This window comes from Triturus cristatus, chromosome 7 (genome assembly GCF_964204655.1).
Source record: "Triturus cristatus chromosome 7, aTriCri1.1, whole genome shotgun sequence".
NCBI lineage: Eukaryota > Metazoa > Chordata > Amphibia > Caudata > Salamandridae > Triturus > Triturus cristatus.
In genome coordinates this window covers 1,166,095,004-1,166,119,072 of record NC_140590.1, presented here as the reverse complement: position 1 = coordinate 1,166,119,072, position 24,069 = coordinate 1,166,095,004, and the positions used below count along the sequence as shown (strand labels likewise).

At 43.4% G+C, this 24,069-nt stretch overlaps 1 protein-coding gene across 2 annotated transcripts in view; it reads left to right on the top strand.

Moving 5' to 3' along the window:
- The window catches only part of RUSF1 (RUS family member 1), a 182,304-nt gene that overhangs the window by 145,101 nt on the left and 13,134 nt on the right, over window positions 1–24,069 (top strand). For both annotated transcript variants that reach the window (XM_085618441.1, XM_085618440.1), the window contains exons 11-14: window positions 9,795–9,852; window positions 10,522–10,592; window positions 10,887–11,045; window positions 18,239–18,316. In XM_085618441.1, the coding sequence (XP_085474567.1) occupies window positions 9,795–9,852; window positions 10,522–10,592; window positions 10,887–11,045; window positions 18,239–18,316 (366 nt within the window). The remainder of the gene's footprint in view (window positions 1–9,794; window positions 9,853–10,521; window positions 10,593–10,886; window positions 11,046–18,238; window positions 18,317–24,069) is intronic.

Sequence of the window (24,069 nt, the reverse complement as noted above, 5' to 3'; positions counted from 1 at the left end):
TAACAAGGAAGCGCATAATATGTCCTCCATGTGCGCACGGTGCGTAACGTGGGCACGCGGTGCGCGTTGCACACTCCGTGCCCACCTTGCGTGTACGGAACGAACTGCGTTAAGTGGGCGCGCACGCCACGAATGGCGTAAAGTAACTTAGCATTTAAAAAACCGTACAAATTCACTGAAAAAACCATAGGTTTCACACACGTTATAGTTCGGAATTAGCATTTAAAAAACCTTGCAAATTCACTGAAAAAACCATAGGTTTCAGACATGTTATAGTTAGCGGAAATTTTACTGATAAAAAACCAATGAAATTCCCCCGTTATAGTTAGTGCAGGCAACTATAACTCACGCGACCGCAATCTTCTGCTGATGACATATGTGTCTTTATGAAAAAAAAATATTTCTAATATATGTATAGCTAAAAATTTATGGAAGAAGACATGGGCAAATAAGTGTCTAAATACAGTATTAGCATCAGCAGAGGATTGCGGTCGCGTGAGTTATAGTTGCCTGCACTAACTATAACGGGGGAATTTCATTGGTTTTTTATCAGTAAAATTTCCGCTAACTATAACATGTCTGAAACCTATGGTTTTTTCAGTGATATATATATATATATATACACACACACACACACACACACACACACACACACACACACACACTACATGTTAAAGTTGAACATAGTTGGCAAGAATCGGCTCATATGCATGCCAAAGCAAACATTTGATTAATTTAAAATCCAAACGACTTGGTTAAATAGGTATGAATGGCAGTGGAGTGTACAAGTTGCTCGGAGTTAATCCTAAACATGTCTCCGTTTGTAACAAATTCTGCTTTAAGAGGGTTCCGCTTTAGTTAGATTTCTGACCTCAAGGCAGAGCCTCAGGCAATGGATGACAAATGCTGATAAGACGATAAGATTCAGTTGAGTATCAACCGAGCACTGACACTTTACTATGTCATGCTCTGGTTCTAGAACCCCAGGCAGTCACGTATAGAGATTAAATAGCATTGGTTAAGAGACAGGAACGTGGTGGCTCCATCTGTAACTGGGAGAGGAGGGGATTTGTCATAGTCTGTTTGTGACCGCTAAGGATTGTCTTTAGGCCACATCTAAAAATGTGCTTTTGTTGTTTTGGTGTAAAACTCTGATTCCTTTTTGAAGACGAGTTGTGTTGGATGAGCAAGCTTTCTTCAAAGGCTTGTAAGTCAACAGAGGGTTTGCAAGAGCTCCATGTTTTGCCAAGTTTCCAAATAGTGTGTTTGGGGGGATTAAGATTTTCATAATCCTAGGTGCCATTGGCTTTGTTTTGATTTCTTTGGCATGGAGCGTCAGCTTCCACAAGAGGTGCTTGTGTATCATTGAGAGGAGAGTCTAGTGCAGTTATCGTCTGAGGGATAGAGGTGAATGGAGGATAGGGTGTGAAGGCTGGTTCTATTGAAGAGGTTCTGAAGGACTGACCAGTGCAATGGATATCTGCATGCATTAGCTGCAGGCATTTGTCTGTTAGTTCTAAGTGCATCCTATTTGCTGCGCTGTCAGATTTTGTGATGTCTGGAAATGGCATGCTCTCAAAGGGGGGGCTCGAGTTCAAGGGAGAGTGTACCCAAACAGTCACATGTTCACTGGTATACAATGATCAGTGTTTCTCATTCCCTAATGAAAAGCTTATCTCGAGGTGAGCAATCTCGCCGTAGAACCCCGGTAATATTGCAGAATGTAGCCAAGGTTGACTGTTCACCGGAAACACCCACCTACCTTGGAGAAACAAAGTGAAACGTTTCCAGCACCTGTAGGTTCCAACAATCTGGGTGATCAAAAGCACAGTGAAGATTCTGTACAAAGATGAACCAGTACATTCCTTTATTATATGGACATGGCATAAAATCAAACCACACTCCAGTCTAACTTGATACTGCGTAGATCCAAGACACTTCAACATGGTAACCTCCATTTTAAGTTCCACACCCAACATTCCCACTCACATATGTAGGCACACACACCCTTGGTGCAAAAAAAGCAGGAATCTCCCTCTTTGTTGGACTTTGTTCAAATGTCATCATACAGGGGCACCATTGAGCATTTGATTTTTTGAGTACTCTGAGGCGTAAATGATTTCTAGCCTTAGATTGTTTCAGTAGTCTGCAGCCCAAGATTTTCAGCTCATTCTTCGGGCAGCAAATGGGTGCAAGTAACTCACCATATACATCCCTGCTGCTTCCAAAACCCTGAACGATAGATTCTGTGCTTTTGACCAATGGATGACTGTTCGGATGCTGACCACCCTCCTCTTTCAACCAGGCCTAAATTCATGAGAACCTTTCAGCAGAGGCGATGAAGGTTGCATGGTACATATAGATGTATACCGCGAGTCTGTTATTTGTAGACGCATTAGCCTGGAAGAAAACGTATTAAAAATTGTTATTAGTGACCAAAACGTTGTCAAAAAGTGACATGCTTCCACAGGTTGGAAGTCATACCAGAGCCATCATGTGTAGCTTGCCTGTAGGTGTAAAGTAAGCATTAATGGTTCAAATGTGCTATATATTACTTCCTGTTGAATATATCAGCAGTTGTTTTCAAAATACTAATATATCCTTGATATACCTAATGGTGCACTATGAATCCCTCCTCCTCGGGTGACACTCTGCATGTGTGAATCTTGATGGTGCTAATCTCTACAGGAGTGGGCTGATGTCATTGTTCACATGTATACCATGTAATATGGGACTTAATACTTCTTATGTAAAACAATCATAGCAACTTCCTCCAGGGTGCAGGTCCAGGAAATCATCGGTCTTGTACCATACCAGAACAACAAGTAGAACTAAGTTATTGTCGTTGAAGAGTGAACAGTGCATTATCTGTTTAAATAGGTGTTCTCCAAAGTAGTGTGTTGCCAGGTGGGTGATAAAGAAGGTGGCATTTTGTGGTTTTATTGATCGTTGTCGTTATGTTTGTGCTGATATCTTCAAATGAGGCTTAGGTATAGGCGTAAGTTTCTGCTATGTGGATGTTGTTCTTGTGGATAATGGCTATGCCACCTCCGTTGTGATTCTCCCTCTCTTTCTTGATGATGAAGCCAGGAGGGACTAGTGGGTCAAAGATGGGATAGGCAGTGTTTAGCCGTGTTTCTGTGATAAATGCTATGTCAATGTCATGGTTCAGGATGGTTTCAGCTAGGTCGGTTACATGTTTAGTTGCTGATCTGTAGTTTGTGAGCATGCAGTTGATGTTACTGCTGCTGTGGGCTTCTGAGGGGGTGGTGCCTAGGAGGCCCTGATGTGGTGGGTTGGGTTTCTGGCAACTTTTGGAGGGTTGATGTCTCTCCCGATTCCAGCAATCACCTGTATCTTGGAGGTGGGGTTGTCTTGGTGGGAGTTAAGCCATAGGTGTTGGCTAGGGCTGTTGCTTCCTTCAGAGACATCCCAGGGGTTGATCTTTTCGGCCTGTACGCTAGGCTGTTGAGGGGAGTTGTGTGCCAGCTGTGAGGCTGGCTCTTGGACAATCGTGTGGGTTGTCTTGAGTAGTAGGAGAAGGGGAGGGGTGGGCTTTGGGCCAGTTTAAGATAACATTTAAGAATTCATAGGATATTGGTAATTCCCTGTGTTACTTTATTAAGTTGGTTATCCATGTGAGTTAGTCATTCCTTTATCTGTCGTGGGCATATGGTTTAGTGTGGGAAGAGAAGAGTAGTTGAGGTGAGATTTATCTTGTATGAGGCATTTTGGGTACGGAGGGCAGAGTTTAGTGAGGGCGAGTGTGGAGTTGCTGCCAGTATCTACCCTGATTTGGACAGGGTTGGAATAGGGATTCAAGGAGTATCTGTGAACTTTAGTCTTTGTTGGGTCGAAAGGTATGGTGGGACACTTGGGTTTGTCTGGCGCAGGCACCTCTCGGTCTGCTTCCCGCGAGGTGTGGGAGGGAGATAGAAAGGGGGTAGGTTAAGGTTGACATGGGTGATGAAATGCTGTGAAATAAGGTTGCTGATTTTGATAAGAGCTGGTCTGCTCTCCGTAATTGGCTTAGCTGGGTGGCCTGCCGCTGGAGGGTGACTGGGTGCGGTGTAATTGAGAGGAGTGGCGGAGGCAAGATCGATCGGGGCGGTTGAGGGGCAGCGTGAGTTATGGCGGAGGACCTAGATTTGGGATGATTGGTGGGTCTCGAATTGTTACCATCCTGTATCATACCCTGAGGTGGAGGTTGGGCTGGAAGGGTGTGGTTGACCTTGAGGTGAATGGCGTACCTTAGTGTTGGGGAAATGATGTCAAAGTAACATAGATTGATGTTGTTATCTTGGATCATGATACTTCAGTTCCCGTAGATGGTTATGGTGCTCTTGCCCTTGAAGGTGGGACAGTTGGTGATTGTCCGTTTTTTGCCGTATTGGATGTTGGTGAATTTTGTAATATTAAGGATGTTAGTTAGGGTTGTGCACCATTTTGCGGGTCTGGGTGTGTGGAATATGAGATCGGTTTTCTTTTGCCCTTCAGAGGAGTTGTAGAAGATATCGGCAATTAGTGTTTCTGGGTGTTGCTTGATCAGTTTGTTTTTGAGGTTTTTGGTGCTATTCGCTGAGAGGTTTGGGGCTAGGTTATGGAGAAGTTAGGTCCATGGGGTTTCAGGTTGTTAGGCAGTGTATTGGTGGGGGACCATTGTTTTTTGGTGGCTGCTGTTCCTTGTGTTTAATTAGTGGACATGTGTCCTCTCTAATATGGCCACTGCTTTTGAGGTTTTCAACCTTTTTCTATTGTTTCAGTCTACTTTCTGCTGTAGAAGTTAGAGGTTTAAAGGGGACCTGTTTTCTTTCTGAGGTCCCCTTGTTCTTTTACGGCTCCTCTTGTAAGTGCCAAGACGGCTACTGAGAAAGCGTGGGATGGGGTCTGGAGAAGTGGTTGGACCCGGATCCCCAACTAATGCTTTCCAGAGTGGTCCGCTATACAGTGGTTCAGCCACAAAAATTGTCTCACGTTCATGAGGAGCTGGGGAGTATTGGGAGGCTTGCTGGGTGAATTCTTCGTGTGAGCGCTGGTACTACCTCAAGCGTGTAGTGCTCCTCTGGCTGCTCCCGAGTCACACCGGATTTTGCAGGGGCCCTGTGGCTGATTGGGCTGTGGCGCGGCTCCGGTCGAGGTCAACCACAACCCTCCGATCACTACATTAGTTAGAAAAAGTAGAAATGGAGCCTGCTCCTGTTTGGGGCATGTCTCCAAATACAGGCCCGTTAGTGGGTAAATACCTGGTATGGAGCCAGTTGCTGTCTGGTTAACACTGCTCCGAATACTGGCCACGACCGTTCAGGCACAAGGGGAGTAGCAAATAAATAGATTGCCTGTCTAGCACTCAGGAGACTGGCGCCGCCATTGTGAGCAGGACCCAGGACATGTGGTGGTTCCGGGGTGCCCAGTTCCCATGGGGTTAGCGATCATCAGCCGGTCCGACAGTCGGAGCATTTGGGGGGGAGAGGGGGGCTAGTGACCTGGCTTACGTTGTCACCACCATCATGGGTGCATGCATTGCAAGGCTGCCTCCAGGCGCAGTTGGGTGCCGTCTGTGCTGCAGCCTCATTGGCCAGATCAGCAGCTGGATTATCTGAAGGGCAGCGTTGGTGGGCAGCCCTGTTAGATTCTGATAGGTTGTTGCTCAAAACGTTTAGTATTTTTTACCCTCAGATACATTGATGTTGCGCTGGATTGGTAATGTTCTTTTTATATTGATGGTAGAGTGGTCGATGTTGATCCCTGGCCCAGAGCTTCATAGGAGAGCTCCTCTCCTTCGGCCATCTTGAAGATACCATTCATGAAGTCTTGTGAAATGCTTGTTTTTGCTTGGTATAGACTCTGAAATCCAGGAAGAGCAATAGTCCTTTCTCATCCTCCTGGAGAGATTGTCTCATTGCAGCCGCTTTGCACATGACTGGTCCTGTAAATCGAGTGATTAGACTGAAGGCACTGAGGGAACTTCTAAGAATGGAACATTAGATGCTTCACTCTTGTTTTTCAACAGACCGATATTTTCAATACCTCTATTATCCTCTCAAGAATTAGCAATACATCAGCATATTTTTCATGCATTTTCGTAGTCTTCCCTAATTCCCAATTCTACATGGCTGACTCTATTTTCCTTATTTTCCATCCTGCTCTTAGAGCTCTCACTTGGCCATCACAGTTTGACATCCTGTTAACCATTTGTTCCAGACATCCTGTTCTCCATTTGTTCCAAATGGGCTTCTATCACACCTGAGGATTTGTCAACCTTCCACAATTTCTTAATGATGCCATCTAGCAATGCCATCATCTGTATGGCCCTTTAAAGGATACCTGATGATAGGCTTGCTTCCTTTTCAACTCTGCCTACTTTTTTGCATGTGTGGGGAATAAGAATATTTTTGCTACCCTTTTTCGGCTGTTCACTAGCTATATCGCACATTCCTGCGGGCTTGGCGACTACCATTTCCCTCAGAAAGCACTCCCCAGGATGTCCCACACCTCCCAGATACGGAACCCTCACTTTTGCTTGTACTGGTTTAACCAATGTCTCCATATTGTTTACTAATGGTAGCATAGGGGCACCCTGCTTCACCAGTAGCACCGCTGCTTGGTGAGTGCAATTGGCTGTTCTCTGCCATCCTGGTTCGCCATATTAGATGGAAAGTTTATATCTACTCTTGAGTTAGAATCAAGGCAATAGTACCTAGCAGAAGTGTGAACTAATCTCCAGATTGCTACTCTTCAAATGTCTATAGTAAGAAGGTTCCTCACGAGAGCAGTGGTAAATGCTATCCTCCTGCTTTTCCCCGATTGTAATGAGATTTAGGCCTACCTGGTAAAGGCCTGTTAGCCTTTTGATGGCCTGTGATAAAGAAGGAGATGGCCCATCTAGACATTTTTTTTTACATTGATTGCATCCTGGTGTTGACCATCCATTTAGGATTAAAAAGAAAAGCTGCTTAGTTTCCCTCAGATGTTAGTTTTATTTAGGTAAAGTTCCAAGGCAAATAACGCTTTTTTCCCTGCTTCTATATTTTGAAGAGTCCTCTGTGTAAGAGAGGAAAGGTCCAGAAAATAAGATTGATAGAGAAATAGTTGGGGAAGGAAACTTTATTGCAGTAAAAAAACAATATAAGGTTCCTCCATGCACAGTGCTTGAAGCTCACTCGCCCTTCTCGGTGAAGGCACAAGGAGGGCTACCATCCATGACAAGTGCTGCAGATCTGCATTGTGCAGGAGTTCAAAAGATGGCCAATCATTTTTGAAAAGACAATGTTGAGTACTCAGGGAGAGGAGGACCTTTTGTTTGGGGGGGGGGTTATAATTTCATAAGAGTTCAAGGAAATCTGTAATCGCAGGGTGGAGAAATAAGATGTCTGAGAAGGATTTTTCCTTTAAATAGAGGCGGTAAGCAAGTGTACTTTGATAGAGGCCAGTTTGTGAAGTAAAGCTGTTTAGGTAGCACTGCACAACGGCTTCTGGAAACTCCACATGCAGAATCTCCTCCTCTTGAAGGTCTAGGACCAGAAGGTATAAGAACGCTTTTGCTTTAAAAAAAAAAAAAAACGCTCATGAAAATAATGTTCAGCCAAATGCATTTTACAATTATTGTGTCTGATTGGATTTATTTGAAAGAAATATATTTATTTTTTAAAGTATTGCCTTTTAAAGGCTTGTTTTCCTTTTATGTACTGCTTTTTTCAGACGAAAAGGTTTGTTTAGAAAGGGTTCCTGAGACACTGTAGAGAGAATACCTGTATGTAAGATGATGAAATTATGAACAAATAACTACGAGAAAGAAAAAGCATTGTAGTCTAGTACATTTTCTTTCTTGTAGGTTAAAATTGTAGACCCGGAACTTGCATTGCGATGGGGGTGTTTTTGGTTCGAGGTCCTCCAAATGCCAATTCCAAAGGTCTCCATTATGCTTGTCAAATAACAGATATCAAAGCAACACTCTGTAAGACAGTTGATTTAGATGTTGAGGTGACCCAGCAATTCAAAATATATTAACATCATATTAAACATACCAAACTCCAGGACTGTCATACTGGAACAGTCCCCAAGAGCCTTATTTAAAGTCTGGCTGAGGGGATACTCCATCACAAACATGGCAGATGTCCTGTCTGCCTTATTACAAGTGCATTATAGCCTACAGCACTTGTAATACGGCGGATGGGATATTTATCACGTTTTGACAGAGCATCCTATCCGCCAAACTTTAAATAAGACCCTTGGTCATGTCACATTTTAGGATTTATTACATTTGCTCAATGCCGAATTGCATTTAAGTAGTTAGGTTGCAGTTCTTGTGGCCAATCATCTTGCAATATGAGGCACCATACACTTGACCTTCAAGAATTTCCACTATGGTCTAGGGTCTTTTGTTCAGTGGCGGCTCCACCCCAATGGCGGAGGAGCGTTGCCCCACTCACTGGCTCTGAACCAGTAAAAGAACAATAAAACAATGTCATTGTTTTCTATTTTTAATTTTCCGCCTCTGAGCCAGCTGGCGAAGGGAGGGGCGGGGCATTGGGAGGAAGAGTGCGACGTGCACTCCACTCCCTAAGTGCGCATATGTGTTTTGGCTAGCCATCTCAGGCCGACCAAAACACACATACGTACTTAGGTTTTCTCCAGCCCAGCTGCATTAAGCATCCAGGCCGGAGAATCCCCACAGACTCCCTGGTCTGAGCAGGGCGTCTTTCCTGCCTGTTCAGCCAAATCCCAGCGCTGCTCTGCAGAAGAGGGATTGGATGAGAGCCAGTGACGTGGCCTCAGTGCTTGCTGGGATCAGGAAGGACGAGACCAAGACTGATGCAGGAGGCAGCTCCAGGTAAGTTTTTATTTTAAATAATTTTTTTATTAAATCCACCCTCCTGGCGCGCTCCCCCTCCTGCGCTCCCTCTACCTGCCCCACCACTTCTTTATTGTGGTGGCCGCAACTGATTTTGTTTATGTTCGACATTGTTCATTATAAGTGCTGCTTATGAGTCTTATCCTCATGAGGTACTTATGATTGGGTGAAGGCGAATGATGGAATCCCACATCAGTCACTCTTTGGTGTAGGGAGTGAAAACTTAACTGGGTTGTGGCTGTCCACCAAAAACATGTTCAGTTTGATAACCAACACACTTCCTGTTGGTACAGCATGTCCTCTGAGGTTTGGAATGCTGCTGTTGCTCAGGGTGGTGTAAGAGTGGAAAAGCATCCTCAACCACTAAACACTCTGACCTATATCCAGACCACAGCCGTCAGTCTCCTGGTTAGTCCACACTACAGTAACAACCTACAACCCAACAAACTCTCCAATCATTTGTTGTCTGTATCCCTGCCTTTCATCCTATACAGCGCCCCACTGCCTTTTGACTAGGTTTATAATCTACAAATTCCATCTACATACATACAAATCCTCTGCTATCCTCTTGGAGCGCAGGCAAGCACTGTGATCTTGCAGAGGGCAAGGCATAAGTTGGCTCCCTGGGCTTCATCCTTACTTTGTGTTACATACCACTCTTCCCTCTACTGCAACCAAAGGAGCACACCACAGTTCTCCATGTTCTCCCTCACATAATCCCTAACACACCTCAATTTCTGTTACACTGTATGTCATATTTGCCATTGTTTTGAAAAGCACTAACATTCATTGCCCAGTGCTTCAGACTTGTCCACACAGAATGGAAGAACTCTATTAAATCCTCTGACAAATGTAATCAATTGTGGGGTCAAATCTGCTGCAGTGTTTGTATCCAGTGATCGGTTGCTGCTAAACTACACTTCTTTTCTTTGTTCTCATTTAGTGTTGTACCGAAGGCTCAGTGTAAAACTAGGGGCTCCGCTACACATGCTTGTGACAAGGTGAGTGAGCTGTGTGTTGCTGTATTCTAGAAGAGTAGACCTAGTTGTAGATCATTTGGCATAGGGCATTGGATGGACTGAGTGCTGTGACAATGTGTTCTGCATTATTTGGAAAACTTCCCAGTTTGACTTAAGAAGAGGAGTGAGGTTTCTTCTGCAACCCTTCGATTAAGGTCTCTAAGCACTCTCTAGTGTCTATCATCAAACAGTTAGAATAGATCTATGATAAGTGTTTCTATTGTTTGTAATTCGCTTTTGGATATTTGTAAGTAACCTTCCATTACTGCAATTCTGAGGTCTGCAGTCTTTGATTATCACTGATTAGCATTCAGTTGGTGAACCCTTTTAGTCTCTGTGAGTTATGTAGGGCGGGACTATAAGTGTGGATTGGCAATTCCAAAATGCCCCTTCGTTGTCGCAGTTCAGAAGTGTAAACTGATCAGAGGGTCTTTCTAAGATTTTGGTATGGGGCGGTTGATAGTGATTTCGGCTTTGGTTGCTCACACCTCTCCATGATGCACTTTTTTATGAAAAAGGATTCTGTAACACTTGTAGATGTTTTTCGAGGGCTGATCTAAAATGTCATTGAAATACTGTAGAGCGGGGTGGATGTATCCTTGTGACTCCCTAACATCTGTCCACCCACATCCCTCTTTCTCTCTGTACTAGAACATCAGACCTGGAAAGGGCTCAAGATAGGAACAAGAAAAATTATCTTCTGACCTGGAATCGAGATGCAGGTAAGATTCTAAGTTACAATTGCAAAAGATTGTGGATGAGACAGCATGGATGCAATTCTGGGGTTACATTTAATTGTGTATGTGACTTTCTGGGTGTGTGGTGTGAAATTGGGGTCTGGCTGCAGTTGGCCATGTGGTAAGTGCCAGTAGTAGTTAGATGTAGGAGGCTTGCGCCGGGGAGAATTGATGAGATCATTACTAGAGCATGCATCAAGCTAGAAGATTCAAGCATACTGTAAGCGTTACAGGCTGCCCACTCTTTACATTAGCTTGTTTCCCCTTTTATCTTTCCAGAGACTGCAGCTGTTGCCCTCCATGAAGTGGCTGGGACTCTGGATATGATCCAGGCGTGCGTGCATGTGGAGCTTCTGAACACAGTTCTCCACAGTGACCTTGGGCAGTACAGAGTGCAAGTCAGCACACTCAAAGCAATACAAAATAAAGCCTTTGAAGGTAAGCCAGGGCATTATATGTGTAAGAAAAAAGAGGGGGCCCGGGTAAGAGCGATAGAGGAAGGTTATAGTATGTGGGACAAGACATGAGGCTAGACGGAAGAAATACAAGTTAGATTTAATCTGGTTGTGTCACTGAGAGACATACATGCACCATAACACCCTCAACACTCAATAAACACACCCATTAGGCACCACAAAATTCACTCATTACACTCAACCACCATGCACACTACACTAAATATACACTGCACGCATTTTCCTGCTCCAACCTGTGATAGGTAAGACGTCTTGCTGCACTTTTGCTTCTACAGAAAATAGGTCTATTATAATTATAATTGGTAGTGGTCATAATAGTATTACTATTTTTAGTTTTAGTTTTTCACTTAGCTGCATAGGACTCACACACTGAAGAAACTCGCAGTAGCTGTTTGTCTACTGCAGGCTGTCTGATGCTCAGGTGTGCATTCATGCCTCTGTGGCTCTCTGTACATTCGTGTTAGCAACAATTTGCCTATGGTTGATGCCCTCTTTCTCATGTAACCTCGAACCTAAGGCCTCTCTCTGAGGCAGGTGTCTTCTAAATGGATTGGGAAAGCTTATGGTACAAGCTCTGAACCATCCATTGGAATCTTTTAATACAAATGTGGTTTCAAGCTCATGTAACCTAGACCATACAATTTTATTGAAATTAATTATATTTATAAATTGAACGCCTTGATAAATGTAGCCCAGTTGTCTTTAGTTTACCAAATAGGCAAATAATGTTTGTAATGCCCAGGATTGAATGGTGTATTTTTAGTCTGAGTTGACGAGGGTAGTCAAGCATCCATAATATTTTTGAAGCTGCCTACAAAGATTGGTGTTGCCCAGACACTACAATACAGCTTTTTTATTTCTGCTGTGCAAGAATGTTTTACATCAGTCTGATAAGATAATATATTAGGGCGTTGTAGGATTGTTGTATTTTTGTTTTTAACAAAGTTGTGACCATTTACACTTCTTAGAAGAAAGATTTTTTTAAATAATAGCCTTCATGAAATCCACATGATAACTGGAACCACTCAATCCATTTATTATTTTTATTATTCAGTTCTAGAAAGTGTGCTCTCATCCTTAAGGAACCACAAGAGTAATTGACCACAATGCATCATCATTTCTGTTATATCAGCTTGTCCTTTGCTTTATCTGGTGCAGGAAACTCTTGAGCGTCTGTCGTGCCTCTAAAGTCTACAGACCGCTCCTGTGCCAGGCACCACCCGAGCTATCAATTGTCACTCTCACCTCTATGCTGCTGCACTGTGGTGTTTTAACTTAATCCCTCCCCAAATTTAATCCTTGCCCCCCCCTTAATCTAACACAGTCTACTTCTTGCTATGTATAATGTGTCACTTAGCTGCCTTCCTTTAACACATCATTTTGTGCCAGTAGCCTAACATGTTAATGGACATCCAAATGTAGCTATCTGTGTGTCTATGGGACGTTGCTCATGGCACAATGATTTGAGAACTTCTATCAACTTCTTCTCAGAAAATAGTTTTGGTTACTCAGTTACTCTATTTCTATCGACAACCATTATTTACACCACACAGTCGGAGGTCTTTTTTTCCAGCATTTCATTTCTTTTGATATGCAATACAAGGTCACACCCATTTCTATTATTTTCTACACTCCATACTTGCATGTTTAATTTCATTTTTTATGCACACTTGCAAAAAGGTCCATTATCTGGCAATTACTGCACGTTGCATTTCCATCTGATGTGCTCCATGTGGCTGTGGCTCCATTAACAGTAGTGTCTTACAGAATGCTTCTTTACCTTTTCTATTTTACACACACTACTTTATTTTTCAATAACTTGTGGTTTCATTCCCATCGTTTTACTCACTTGATGGGCAACATCAGCACAAACCAGATTCCCTCACTTTTCTCCCTTACTGCTGTCATGTATTCCATTTAATTCTGGGTTCATTTCAAAAGCTGGGGCTTCCTGTAATCTGCACCCTGTGAAGCTCACAGCCCTTTTTGTACTGCCTCGATTTGTGTGCATCATTATCTAGTCTCTGGTTAACTCTTTCTGAAAAGCTTTAGCCAGTTCCTTCACCCTTTCTCAGGAATAAGTGTCCATGTACTATGTACTATGAAACTGCACCCTTATCAAAACCATTTACTTAATTTGCTTCTTCAAATTACATTCTATCTCAGTGTAGCTTGAGTTTATCAGGATTCAAGGAATAAAGCTTTTTATATGCATCAGATATTCATCCTTAGCAATAAATATAATTTATTAAGTAGTCATTAGTTTGCCTCCATTCCAAAACTGGCAATATAGCATGGCAAGAAATAGTTGAGTAGGTCTTCGCGATAATCCTGGAATATCCCTTGACAGAGACGTTTGGAATTGCACAACGTGTTTTTCTTTTTTCTTCACCCTTATAGGAAATTGTTCAGTGTTCTTGTCTCATTCAAATCGGAGTTGGTTGGAGGAAGAAGCAGATGTTCATTCAGCTTCTGACTTAGTTATCGATAAGAGGGTGAATGAACCACATTAGTCTGTGTACCAATCTCTCAGGGAAGATAGTTCTGGAGACCCTCAACCACAATTTCACCTTTCACGATGTATATTTTCTCCACTCGTGTGGTTTTGTAGATAGCATCATCGTCAGGTCTATCACTTGAGTTTCCTGTTCCCCAATTGATTTACCTCCCTCCACCAAAAGGGAGACTCTCTGGGTATTTGCAGTGGTATATCACTTAAAATTATCTCATATCCAGTGAGGGAAGTTTTAATATGAAGAAACTGGATAGGGATAAGATTAAAAACGGGTTGGTGTGTATGTGGGTAAGTTACTGGCCGCTATTCCTTTGGATCAGGTCTACATGTTTCAGCTCGTTTGTGCCCTATTGAGTCTAATGGCCTTCATCAAGACTGTATTGTGGAAGGCCTAGATTTATAGGATACTTCACTGGTAATGTGGACGAGTATATATAGTCACCAGTCTTGGAGCTCACTATGCTCGCGACGAGATGGTGTTATAGGCACTGCTTTCGGCCCATAACTTAGAGGAAATCAAAAAGGAAAAGAACACAATAATGTAATACAATACAACTTCTCACAGTATAAATGATCCCCATTGCCCCCAATGTAATGCTCGTGAATGTTCACTTAGACAATTTCTACTGGCATTTATTCAGCAGTGAGTTATAGTGTGAGCTATTATAAACTACACTTTTGGCAGTTCCCCATGCTGCTTAGAATCCTAAAAACAAACCATAATTATTCTTTAGCTTATGATGTACTTAATCTTTCAGAATGCTGTCATTAATATGTAGTATTTCTACTATGTCCATTACTCTTGCGTGATAGTAACTAATTTGATTTGTCACATTATTTACACAAAATCAAACACTCATAACAAATCAGTTTGGATAGCTATAATAAAACTGGATATCACCAGTGAAGTATCCTATAAATCTAGCTCTTCCACAATACGGTCTGGACGAAGGCCATTTGACCAGTTTAGGGCACAAACTGGATGAAACATGCCGACCTGATCCAAAGGTGTAGTGGACCAGTAACTTACCTACGTATACATCAACCCATTGTAACCTTATCCCTATCCAGTTTCATTCATATTATAACTTCCCTCACTGGATATGAGATCATTTAAAGCAATATACCACTTTCAATACCCAGACAGTCTCCCTCCTGGTGGAGGTTGGTGAGTCACTTTGGGAACAGGACACTCAAGTGATAGACCTGATGATGATGCTATCCACCAAACTGTAAGTCTCAAGAGTAATCCCACTGTGACAATGAAAACAGAAAGGACTAGTTGCAGAGTTTCTAAGTTATACTATGTTGATTTGGGGATAAAAACTGTTTAAGTCTATAAATTCAATCCCTTGGACCCCCACTCTGTTAGAGATTTGTATATTTTCTGCTATCCACCAAACAACATGAGCTGAGATAATATACACTGCGACGCATGAAAGTGGGGTTGAGGGGCTCCAGAACTATCTTCCTTGAGACTCTGGTACACAGACTAATGTGGTTCATTCCCCCCTTATTGATTTTTGGATCAGTGTTCTTGTCTCAGCAGACCACTCCACTGCATGGAGGACTTTGGACTGATGCACATCTTTTTCATTACATGGTTCCCTTCTTCAGGCTCATCTGCATTTTATTTAGACCTCACCGGTTACAGTACATGTGCTCAAGACCGATTGAGCCATCATTGCCCATGTTCATGCTGATTGCCATAAGGGATCTTGGTTCCTTGCCAAGGGACTATGCTTGTGAATCATTAGTTAAATGACTGTGGAGCAAATATTAGGACAGCAATAATTCCTGTAAAGTTACATGTGCTCATAAACACAGTGTCAAGTGCAGGTCCAGCCCTTATGGAATACCCTTTCAGGCAAGGCAACACTTCACCCTCTAACTCCTATTACAATGTAGACTAGTTACCCACCATATTTTATGCAAGTTGTTGCCAATCTGAAGTATACTCTTGAGATACAAAAGGTAAGTACAGAAACTTTATTGAGAACAAACCCTTGTGCCTTCAGCATCAGTTTAACAAACCGGCATCAGAATTATTTGCATTTTTCTCCCTGAAAATAATTGGGATGAAGCTGATGATCGTATTATAATCATATACGCAGGGTGTTTCGTATTACTAAGACGGCGCCTTTAATAAAATATTCCTAGTTACACTTCTTTGCCCATGCTTTTTTTAGAGTACCCTCTCAAACTTTTTTATCCCACTTACAGTGCTAGATAGAGCCCATATGCATGTAGGGCCCATTGCCAAAGTGTTTCTGCGCTTAAAGAATATTTGCATGCACTTCCATTTCTACCCATGTCATACGTGCTAACACACTTGTCTCAACAGGGTGACTAATGATTTTTTAAACCACATACAGCTTTATTTTTGTTGTCTCATCCCTAAAATTGCCTTAAAATCAATGCAAGTAAAATTAATTCCACTGATTTATTTATATATATGTATATATATATATATATATATATATATTTTCCACAAAGTGCCCAAAGCATTGAGAATGCACACGACTTCGAAAGAACCATCCGGTTTATTTACACAAGGAAAACGAGCTTCAGTATTCATGTAAGAGTCTTTATCTGACGCGTTTCAAGGCTCCTGCCTCTTAATCATGGATCTTTCACAAACAGTCAGCAGATGGCTCCGATTAAGCCTGCTTCATTTAAATACCCTCAGTGGGCCTCGCACATTGCGTGATTCTATTATTGCAGGATGGGACTTGTAGTCTCAAGGAGTTAATTTTTACCTTTGGTAGGCTCTGCATTCTGTCAAATTAATTGTTACCTTCCAGTAGGTCATGATACTGAGCGCGTTTATTTTCTCCACTTTCGAAGTGCTGTAGAATGAGTTTAGGCACAGTCCTTACTCACAGCCTTTCCATTTGCAGTTTGTTCGGAAATGGTGCTATTCTCCACGGCAGGGCTGCCGTGTATTAACATTTTCCACAAAGTGCCCAAAGCATTGAGAATGCACACGACTTCGAAAGAACCATCCGGTTTATTTACTCCTTGAGACTACAAGTCCCAGCCTGCAATAATAGAATCACGCAATGTGCGAGGCCCACTGAGGGTATTTAAATGAAGCAGGCTTAATCGGAGCCATCTGCTGACTGTTTGTGAGAGATCCATGATTAAGAGGCAGGAGCCTTGAAACGCGTCGGATAAAGACTCTTACATGAATACTGAAGCTCGTTTTCCTTGTGTAAATAAACCGGATGGTTCTTTCGAAGTCGTGTGCATTCTCAATGCTTTGGGCACTTTGTGGAAAATGTTAATACACGGCAGCCCTGCCGTGGAGAATAGCACCATTTCCGAACAAACTGCAAATGGAAAGGCTGTGAGTAAGGACTGTGCCTAAACTCATTCTACAGCACTTCGAAAGTGGAGAAGATAAACGCGCTCAGTATCATGACCTACTGGAAGGTAACAATTAATTTGACAGAATGCAGAGCCTACCAAAGGTAAAAATTAACTCCTTGAGACTACAAGTCCCAGCCTGCAATAATAGAATCACGCAATGTGCGAGGCCCACTGAGGGTATTTAAATGAAGCAGGCTTAATCGGAGCCATCTGCTGACTGTTTGTGAGAGATCCATGATTAAGAGGCAGGAGCCTTGAAACGCGTCGGATAAAGACTCTTACATGAATACTGAAGCTCGTTTTCCTTGTGTAAATAAACCGGATGGTTCTTTCGAAGTCGTGTGCATTCTCAATGCTTTGGGCACTTTGTGGAAAATATATATATATATATATATATATATATATATAATATATAATATATATTTTTTCAAACGGCCCTCTTTCTTGCTTCCAAATGTTGGCATTATGCCATATATGGTGTTTTACTTCCCTGTACTCAAGGAGAGAGTAGGCCTGTTTGGAAATGTGTGTGCACTGAAAGAAATGTGTACTGGAAGTACCTTTGATTTAAGAACAAATGTCAATACTTACTAAAACTTAGTGTGTTTAATAGACTGGACAACTGTACTTTCCTGATAACTTAAATTGGTGTAAAATGCATTTGAATTTTTTTTTTACTATTATTGAGTCTAACAAAATTAATCAGGCATCTTCCGCTTACTTTGGGAGTGCTGGAATGTGGGGATCCCGTGAGATATGGAGGTCATCTCCCTCGACATGCCATAAATTAAGCACAATGTTTACAGCTTTAGGCATGTGACTTACAACTCATCAACATCATGCGTTTGTCTAATTAGTTTAACTGAAGCCAACCGACCCTTCAACATTAAATGCATTAAAGTGCTTGGTGCGCGGCTCCCCTGGCTAGGTTTGATGGCTCCCCAGGGAGCCACGGCGCACAGTTTGGGAACCGTAGAGCTCGTGAGTTTGAAAGCTTTCAGTTATTCTTTGCATCTTATTTCCTGACAGTTGTTCAAAGTCATCATTGCCACGTTATGTCCTTGTGGCGCATTATCTGAAAGAGAAGACTGAAGAGCTAGGTGTGCACTACCTGGGATGTGCACGTTTCTCGGTTAGCTAAGGTTCTTGAGGATGTGTATTGTGGAGGGGATGCTGCATGACTGAGGGCGAGGCCAGTATGCTGCTCATTCCCTCTGCTCTGATGTGCTTTACCTACTTTCTAAGACCTTTTTTTCTTTGCCCCTCAGTTCCGATTGATCGGGTGTGGGAGACGGTGAAACAGACACACCTCCTTATGGATCAGATATTCCCTGAGTTTCTGAAAGGTAAGAATCTTTCACTCCAGTCCCAAGCTGCCGCACAATTGAATGTCTTATTAGCATGCTTCTCAGTCAGTTCCAGCCACTGGCATATGGGGACATACAGATTCAGCTCACAGATGCTTATTCATGTGCCTCCAGGGACAACCTAAGGAACACTGATATTAGGACTTTGAAAATTAGAGGTAGCACCAATTCCACTGGGGTAAGCTCTGGGGATATTGTGTCATGCTGGGAACTCTGGGGGCTGCCACCTGAAACCAGGATAGTTTTGATAAAACCTGATCAGTGCCAGGAATGTTGGGGCATGTGGTTATTATTTAGAGCACAATTAAACTCAATGTGTTTAGTACTGGGCACACTGGTATCATTTTCAGGTTTGCAGAGAGCATCACTAAGCACAGTTTGTTTGTTATTGGACACACATGGGACTGTACTGTCCACAGTGGTTGAGTGTCATGAGAGATCTGACCACAAGTCCCCATTTCCAGCGACACTGTCCCCAAGACCTCTGTTCAACTGATCAGAAAGTCATACAGCTGTAATATAGAGATTCCCACAGTCAAGGTGTTGTATTCTTCCACTCTCCTGGACCTCCACTCCTTGCAAAAATGTTTATATAAAAAACATCTTTTATATCCTCTCTTATCTTTTCTCTCTGCCTCATAGCAGGGAAAGACCGAATTGGCAAAGTGATTGTCAAGAAAGAAAAACAAGGATACCCGCCTGTACTCTGACTAAATTGCCCCTGTGGTTAAATACTCCCTCAACCATGGCGTTCTTAATTGTGACATGAAAAATGTCCCTGCACACTCTAGTCATTACATGATCTACTCAAGAATGACATACCTGCTGACCTGTATCCTGGTTTAACTCTATATTTTTGATGTCTTTAAAAGACACTGAACAAGGTGCACAGAAAAGTGCAAGAAGTTGTGCAGTTTACAACAGCACTCGAAAAAAGACATATTATAACGCAAGGTTAAAAATAATATCCTATTGTGAGTTAGTAATCCGCAACTTGGTCATCTCCCTTGCACTTTGTACACTGTTACTTCTGCACTTTCTATATCTACCACATAGTAAGTTATATTGATCAGAAATACATATTCCATTTTTGATTTCAAGTCCTTTACTGCGCTGTGACCAAGTTATACATTGATTTGACTTGTGTCTATACCATTGCTTTTATAAGTGTTTTCAGTAAATGAGTCTAGAGGGGACATTGTTATTAATTTTAGTAAAACCGAATTCCCATCTGACATACTTGGTTGCCCTCTTCATTTGTTCCTCCATCTCTCCATTCCGTGCACACTAGAATCCTCCTCAGGCACACTGAGTCTAGTAGAGGGCATATTGCGATCAGTACTGAGTGCACTTGGTTTAGTACTGAAGAAGTAGTGTGTGAGAAGCTTCTTTTTTTCTTTAAGTTAGTCTCATGTTCAGATGAGATACCCACCCAGAGGGTGAATCTCCTTACTCATGCATTTTGCCACTCTTGTTGCCTTACTCTACTATGATCTTTTTTCTGGGTCAGCCTCACTTGCCTCTTCTAGTACGCCATCTCTCTCAGCTTCCCCTTCCCCTGTACATTGGCTAGTAAATATACAAAGAGAGAACGGTGGAGAATGTATACCAGCGGCGGCTCATCTGCTTAGGTGGAGGAACGTCGCACCACTGCCCTCTGAGCAGTACAAAGGAAAATAAATTGATAATATCAGAGCGTTATTATAATTTTATTCTTAGTAGGGAGCCAGGTTAGGGTGGGGCAGGCTGGGCTCACGTCCGATGGAGGAGGAGTGGTTGGTGCTCCATAAGTGCACATGATGGTTTGGCTGGCCATTGTGTGCCAGCCAAACCGTCATACACACTTGGCATGCTCTCCACCTGGCTGTATTGCACAGCCAGTGTGGAGAATATGCACAGGCTCCCACTTGCTGTTTGAGCGCTGAACCAGAACACTCAGACCAATCACGATGCTGCTGTCATGCTAGTGACAGCTTTGTGGTGATTGGCTAGGGGAGTCTGGGAGCCCTGGGGTTGCCGGGAGCCAGGAAAAGAGGGAGGATGGAGGAGAGGCGGCGACTGACTACTGTAGGAGGATCTGCTTCTTAGTTACCCCCGCTTTTTGCTGATGTTTCACAGTTTTTTTTTTACTTTAGTCTGTCTGGGACCCTGCTAAATGATTGCATGTACTTTAGGTACACTCCAGATTGGATTCTGGGGTACCCTTATAAATCCTTAGTATATAGTATACTAAGTACCCAGGGCATAGGTACCCCAGAGGCCTATCAGGGGCTGCAGCATGTATTGTGCCATCCCTGGGAAGTCATTTAAAATGACACAACAGGTCTGCTACAGCAGCCTATGTAAGGTGGTGTATGCACCCCTTACTGAGATATAGGTTCCCTATATCTCTCCATATCACTGCACATATAAACCTATCAGTCACTCCTATGGCAGGCCTAATCAATCCTGAAGGCAGGGTGCTGGGTTTTATGTGAGAGGGTGCCCATGCATGAGCAGAGCCCCTCTGCAGCCTTCGGAACTTTTATTCCTGGGTTGTTTGTGATGCAGCCAGACCATATACTCTTAAGTGCATTATAACCTTGCGGTAAATGCTAACTTTGGAATGGCTACACGGAAGCATGTCATGTTTGGTGTCAAACACCTTGGAATCATACCTCCACACCAGTAACTTGTGTGGGAGGTATGATTCCACCCTACCAGAGGTAGAAATATGACAACACCGGTATACCCGGTACCAGCTTTGCAAGCCCTGGCATCACAAAGTGGATGCTGCCAGCCACAGACACAAGTCTTCCCTCCTACTGCTGGATGAAACTCTGGCAGGAGAGGCCTGGACAATAGGTTTCCTGTCACAGGGAGGTGTGACCACCTCCGAGACAGGCTTTAGTGTATTGGGGCTGGGTGGGTGCACTCCAAGAGTGTTTTGAAGTCTGCACTGGGGCACATTTGGTGTCCCTGTGCATAGTCCAGCTCAAACCGGTTGCAGGGGCCACTGCTCTGGCGCGAAACTGGATAAAGGATATGGGTGTAGCCACCCCTCTGTCCTGACCCTCCCATAGGTGGGTCCCCAGAGTTTGTCCCACCCCTTCCTTGGGTATAAAGTAGGAACCCCTGACTACAGGACTTTAGATTTACCTGGACGAACCTCTGCTACAGAATCCCAGAACTTGTACTATCTACACGACGTTGAATGACTGAAGAATCTCCCTTGGAGTAAAGGAGTTTCTCCCCTGCAAGGCAGGCACCAAAGACGCAACTGTCCGATTGGCCACTATGCAGCTCCTGAAGGACTCCGAAGTTTTTGCAACACAGGAGGTGGGTTTCCAAGCTTCCCCAAGGCCGATCCGTGCTCTCAGCAAACCTGAGATCCAAAGCCCTCGTGGGGACCATGCACAACCCGAACCCCTGGACACCGCGACCATTTGCAGTAGCATACGCTTTTTGGCGACCTCTAAGGGCTGTGCTTTGGGCTACTTGTAGTCCAGACCCCGAGCAGTGATTCCACTGAAGATTACTGGCCTACACTACTCGAGTGACCCGTGGGCTGGTATTGAGTGATTCTTCTCGAGGTCCCTTCGCGATCCCTTGTCCGTCGACTTGTGGGTCCCTGAGAAGGGTACTTTAACTTTCAACTGGCTTTCCTGGTTGCTCCAGACGTGCCCTGACTCTACATCGCTTGGGAAGTCCACAGGACTTTTCAGGTCCACACCGAAGCCATTTTCTCTCACTGCATGGGTTGCCGTTGCCAAGGCTTGTTGGTCTCCAATCCGGACACAGTCCCTCCCAGCACTCGACATCCTTCGTGGGACAGCTCGCCTGCGGACTGTGGTAGTAGTCGACGCCTCCTGGTCCCCGTGGCAGTGGAGTCAAGCTTCACCTCTTCGCACCTAAAACACCCGACATCGGTGGGCATTCATCTATCGTGCCCCTGGTCACTGGCAAGTGATCCAGGCTCTGTCCCCTCTGCTTTCAGGTTCTTCACATCTTCGATCCAGGCTTGGATCACCCCGGACACTTCTCCTTTCCACGGCAGCAGCACTTTGCAGCACATCGCCATTGAAATCAACGACAATTCCCGACACCATTTGACACCTATGCACCCGGCTTACCTGGGTGAGGTAACATGAGTACTCTGGTGCTCCCGTGGGTGCTGGCCCTAGAACCCTCTAAGTCTGAAAGGGTTTGCCCAAAGTCCTCTCCTAAGTGTCTTTATTCTTTAATATTCCAACCGCGACTTTCCCATTGAATTGTACGGGGCTCGCGGCTGTGTTCTCACACTGCACACGACCCCCGTGGGTCTTGCTTGGGTGGTTCCTTGGAGTCCCAGCGATTCTACGTGCTCTAGGCACTGTGTCTAGTCAAGTCGTGGTTCTTATGCCACTTTCTTAATATATGGTTTGGTCTCCCCCTGGGGCTCAGTGTATATTGTGCTATTTACTGTCGTTTAATAACTGTATGATTGTGTGCCTTGCTCTCTAATCTCAAAAGAGGTTAGTAGAGAGTTTAGAAAAAAATACATATATTTCATATATATATAAATATCTTGTGTGGTTTTTCTTTCATTTGGTCATTCAGGAGGTTATAATCTGGTAAACCAAGCTGCTTTACATTTCTTAAAGACTTAGCCTGAAGGCTGCTCTCCATAACTACCACTTGGATAGCTTTCAATAACGGTTGTCTTAAACCTAATCATCAATAAGGGTTGTTTGGACTGGTGCAAGGTGCCCACTAGAACTAGTGAACAGCATATACCAGGGCAACTTCTCACAACGACCAGCAGGTAAGTCTTCTTTTTTCTAAACCCCCCCCCTTCCAACCGGCCACCGCCACCATTCCCTACCAGCTGCCACTGATGTATACTCACCTACCTTATCTTCGACCACAAGTCAAACAAACATAATGTCCTTGTCACAAACCTTGAATGCCTGATAGCTGACAAGTATGATGGCACTAGAGATTGATCTATCAAAACTGACATCCCTCTTTTGCTCCCGACACTCATTTCGAAACCTTTTGTATATATAATAAGTTACTCCGCCATTCTAGTGGGAAAGAAACGAGTAACCAACGCATTTGACAGCCAAACTTGTGATCTTCACTTCAATATATTTAACCAAAGGAAGATCATTCTCCAGTCCAATAATATAAGCTTCCATTTTCCTCGTCTTCAGCTGTCTGTAAGACATTAAGTAATATGCTTCATATTAACACACCATTGCCAAAAGGAGCTCCAGTAGGAGATGCCAGCCCTGTGGAGCAGTAGTTTTCTTAGCCACACTTGCCTATGGCTCCTACTACACGCTGCTTCTAGAATCACCAATGAGGTGACTGATGCACTTGCAGAGAATATAGTGAACCTCCATCTCCCTCCTCGCCTTTCATTTTGTCCAATTACATTTCATTTATTTTCAAAAAGAAAACAAGAACCTATCTGTGATTCCACCAAGCGATTATTCACAGTTACACACCATCATTAGTATAAAATGTATAGACTGTTTGTATCCAACTCCCTCCCTCGGGGTAGAGCACACTTGTAACCTATTCACTAAGTGTACCTCCCTTGATGGAACAATCTACACAACATCTTACACTTGAATGGCCAGTAAAATACCAATAACCAGCCCTGTGATCTAGTCCGCAAGTCAGGGGGACTTTAGGATTTTGGGACAGCCATATACAAAGTTCTTGTCTTTCAAATAACCCTCCCAAGGGTGCCACGTGCTGTCATA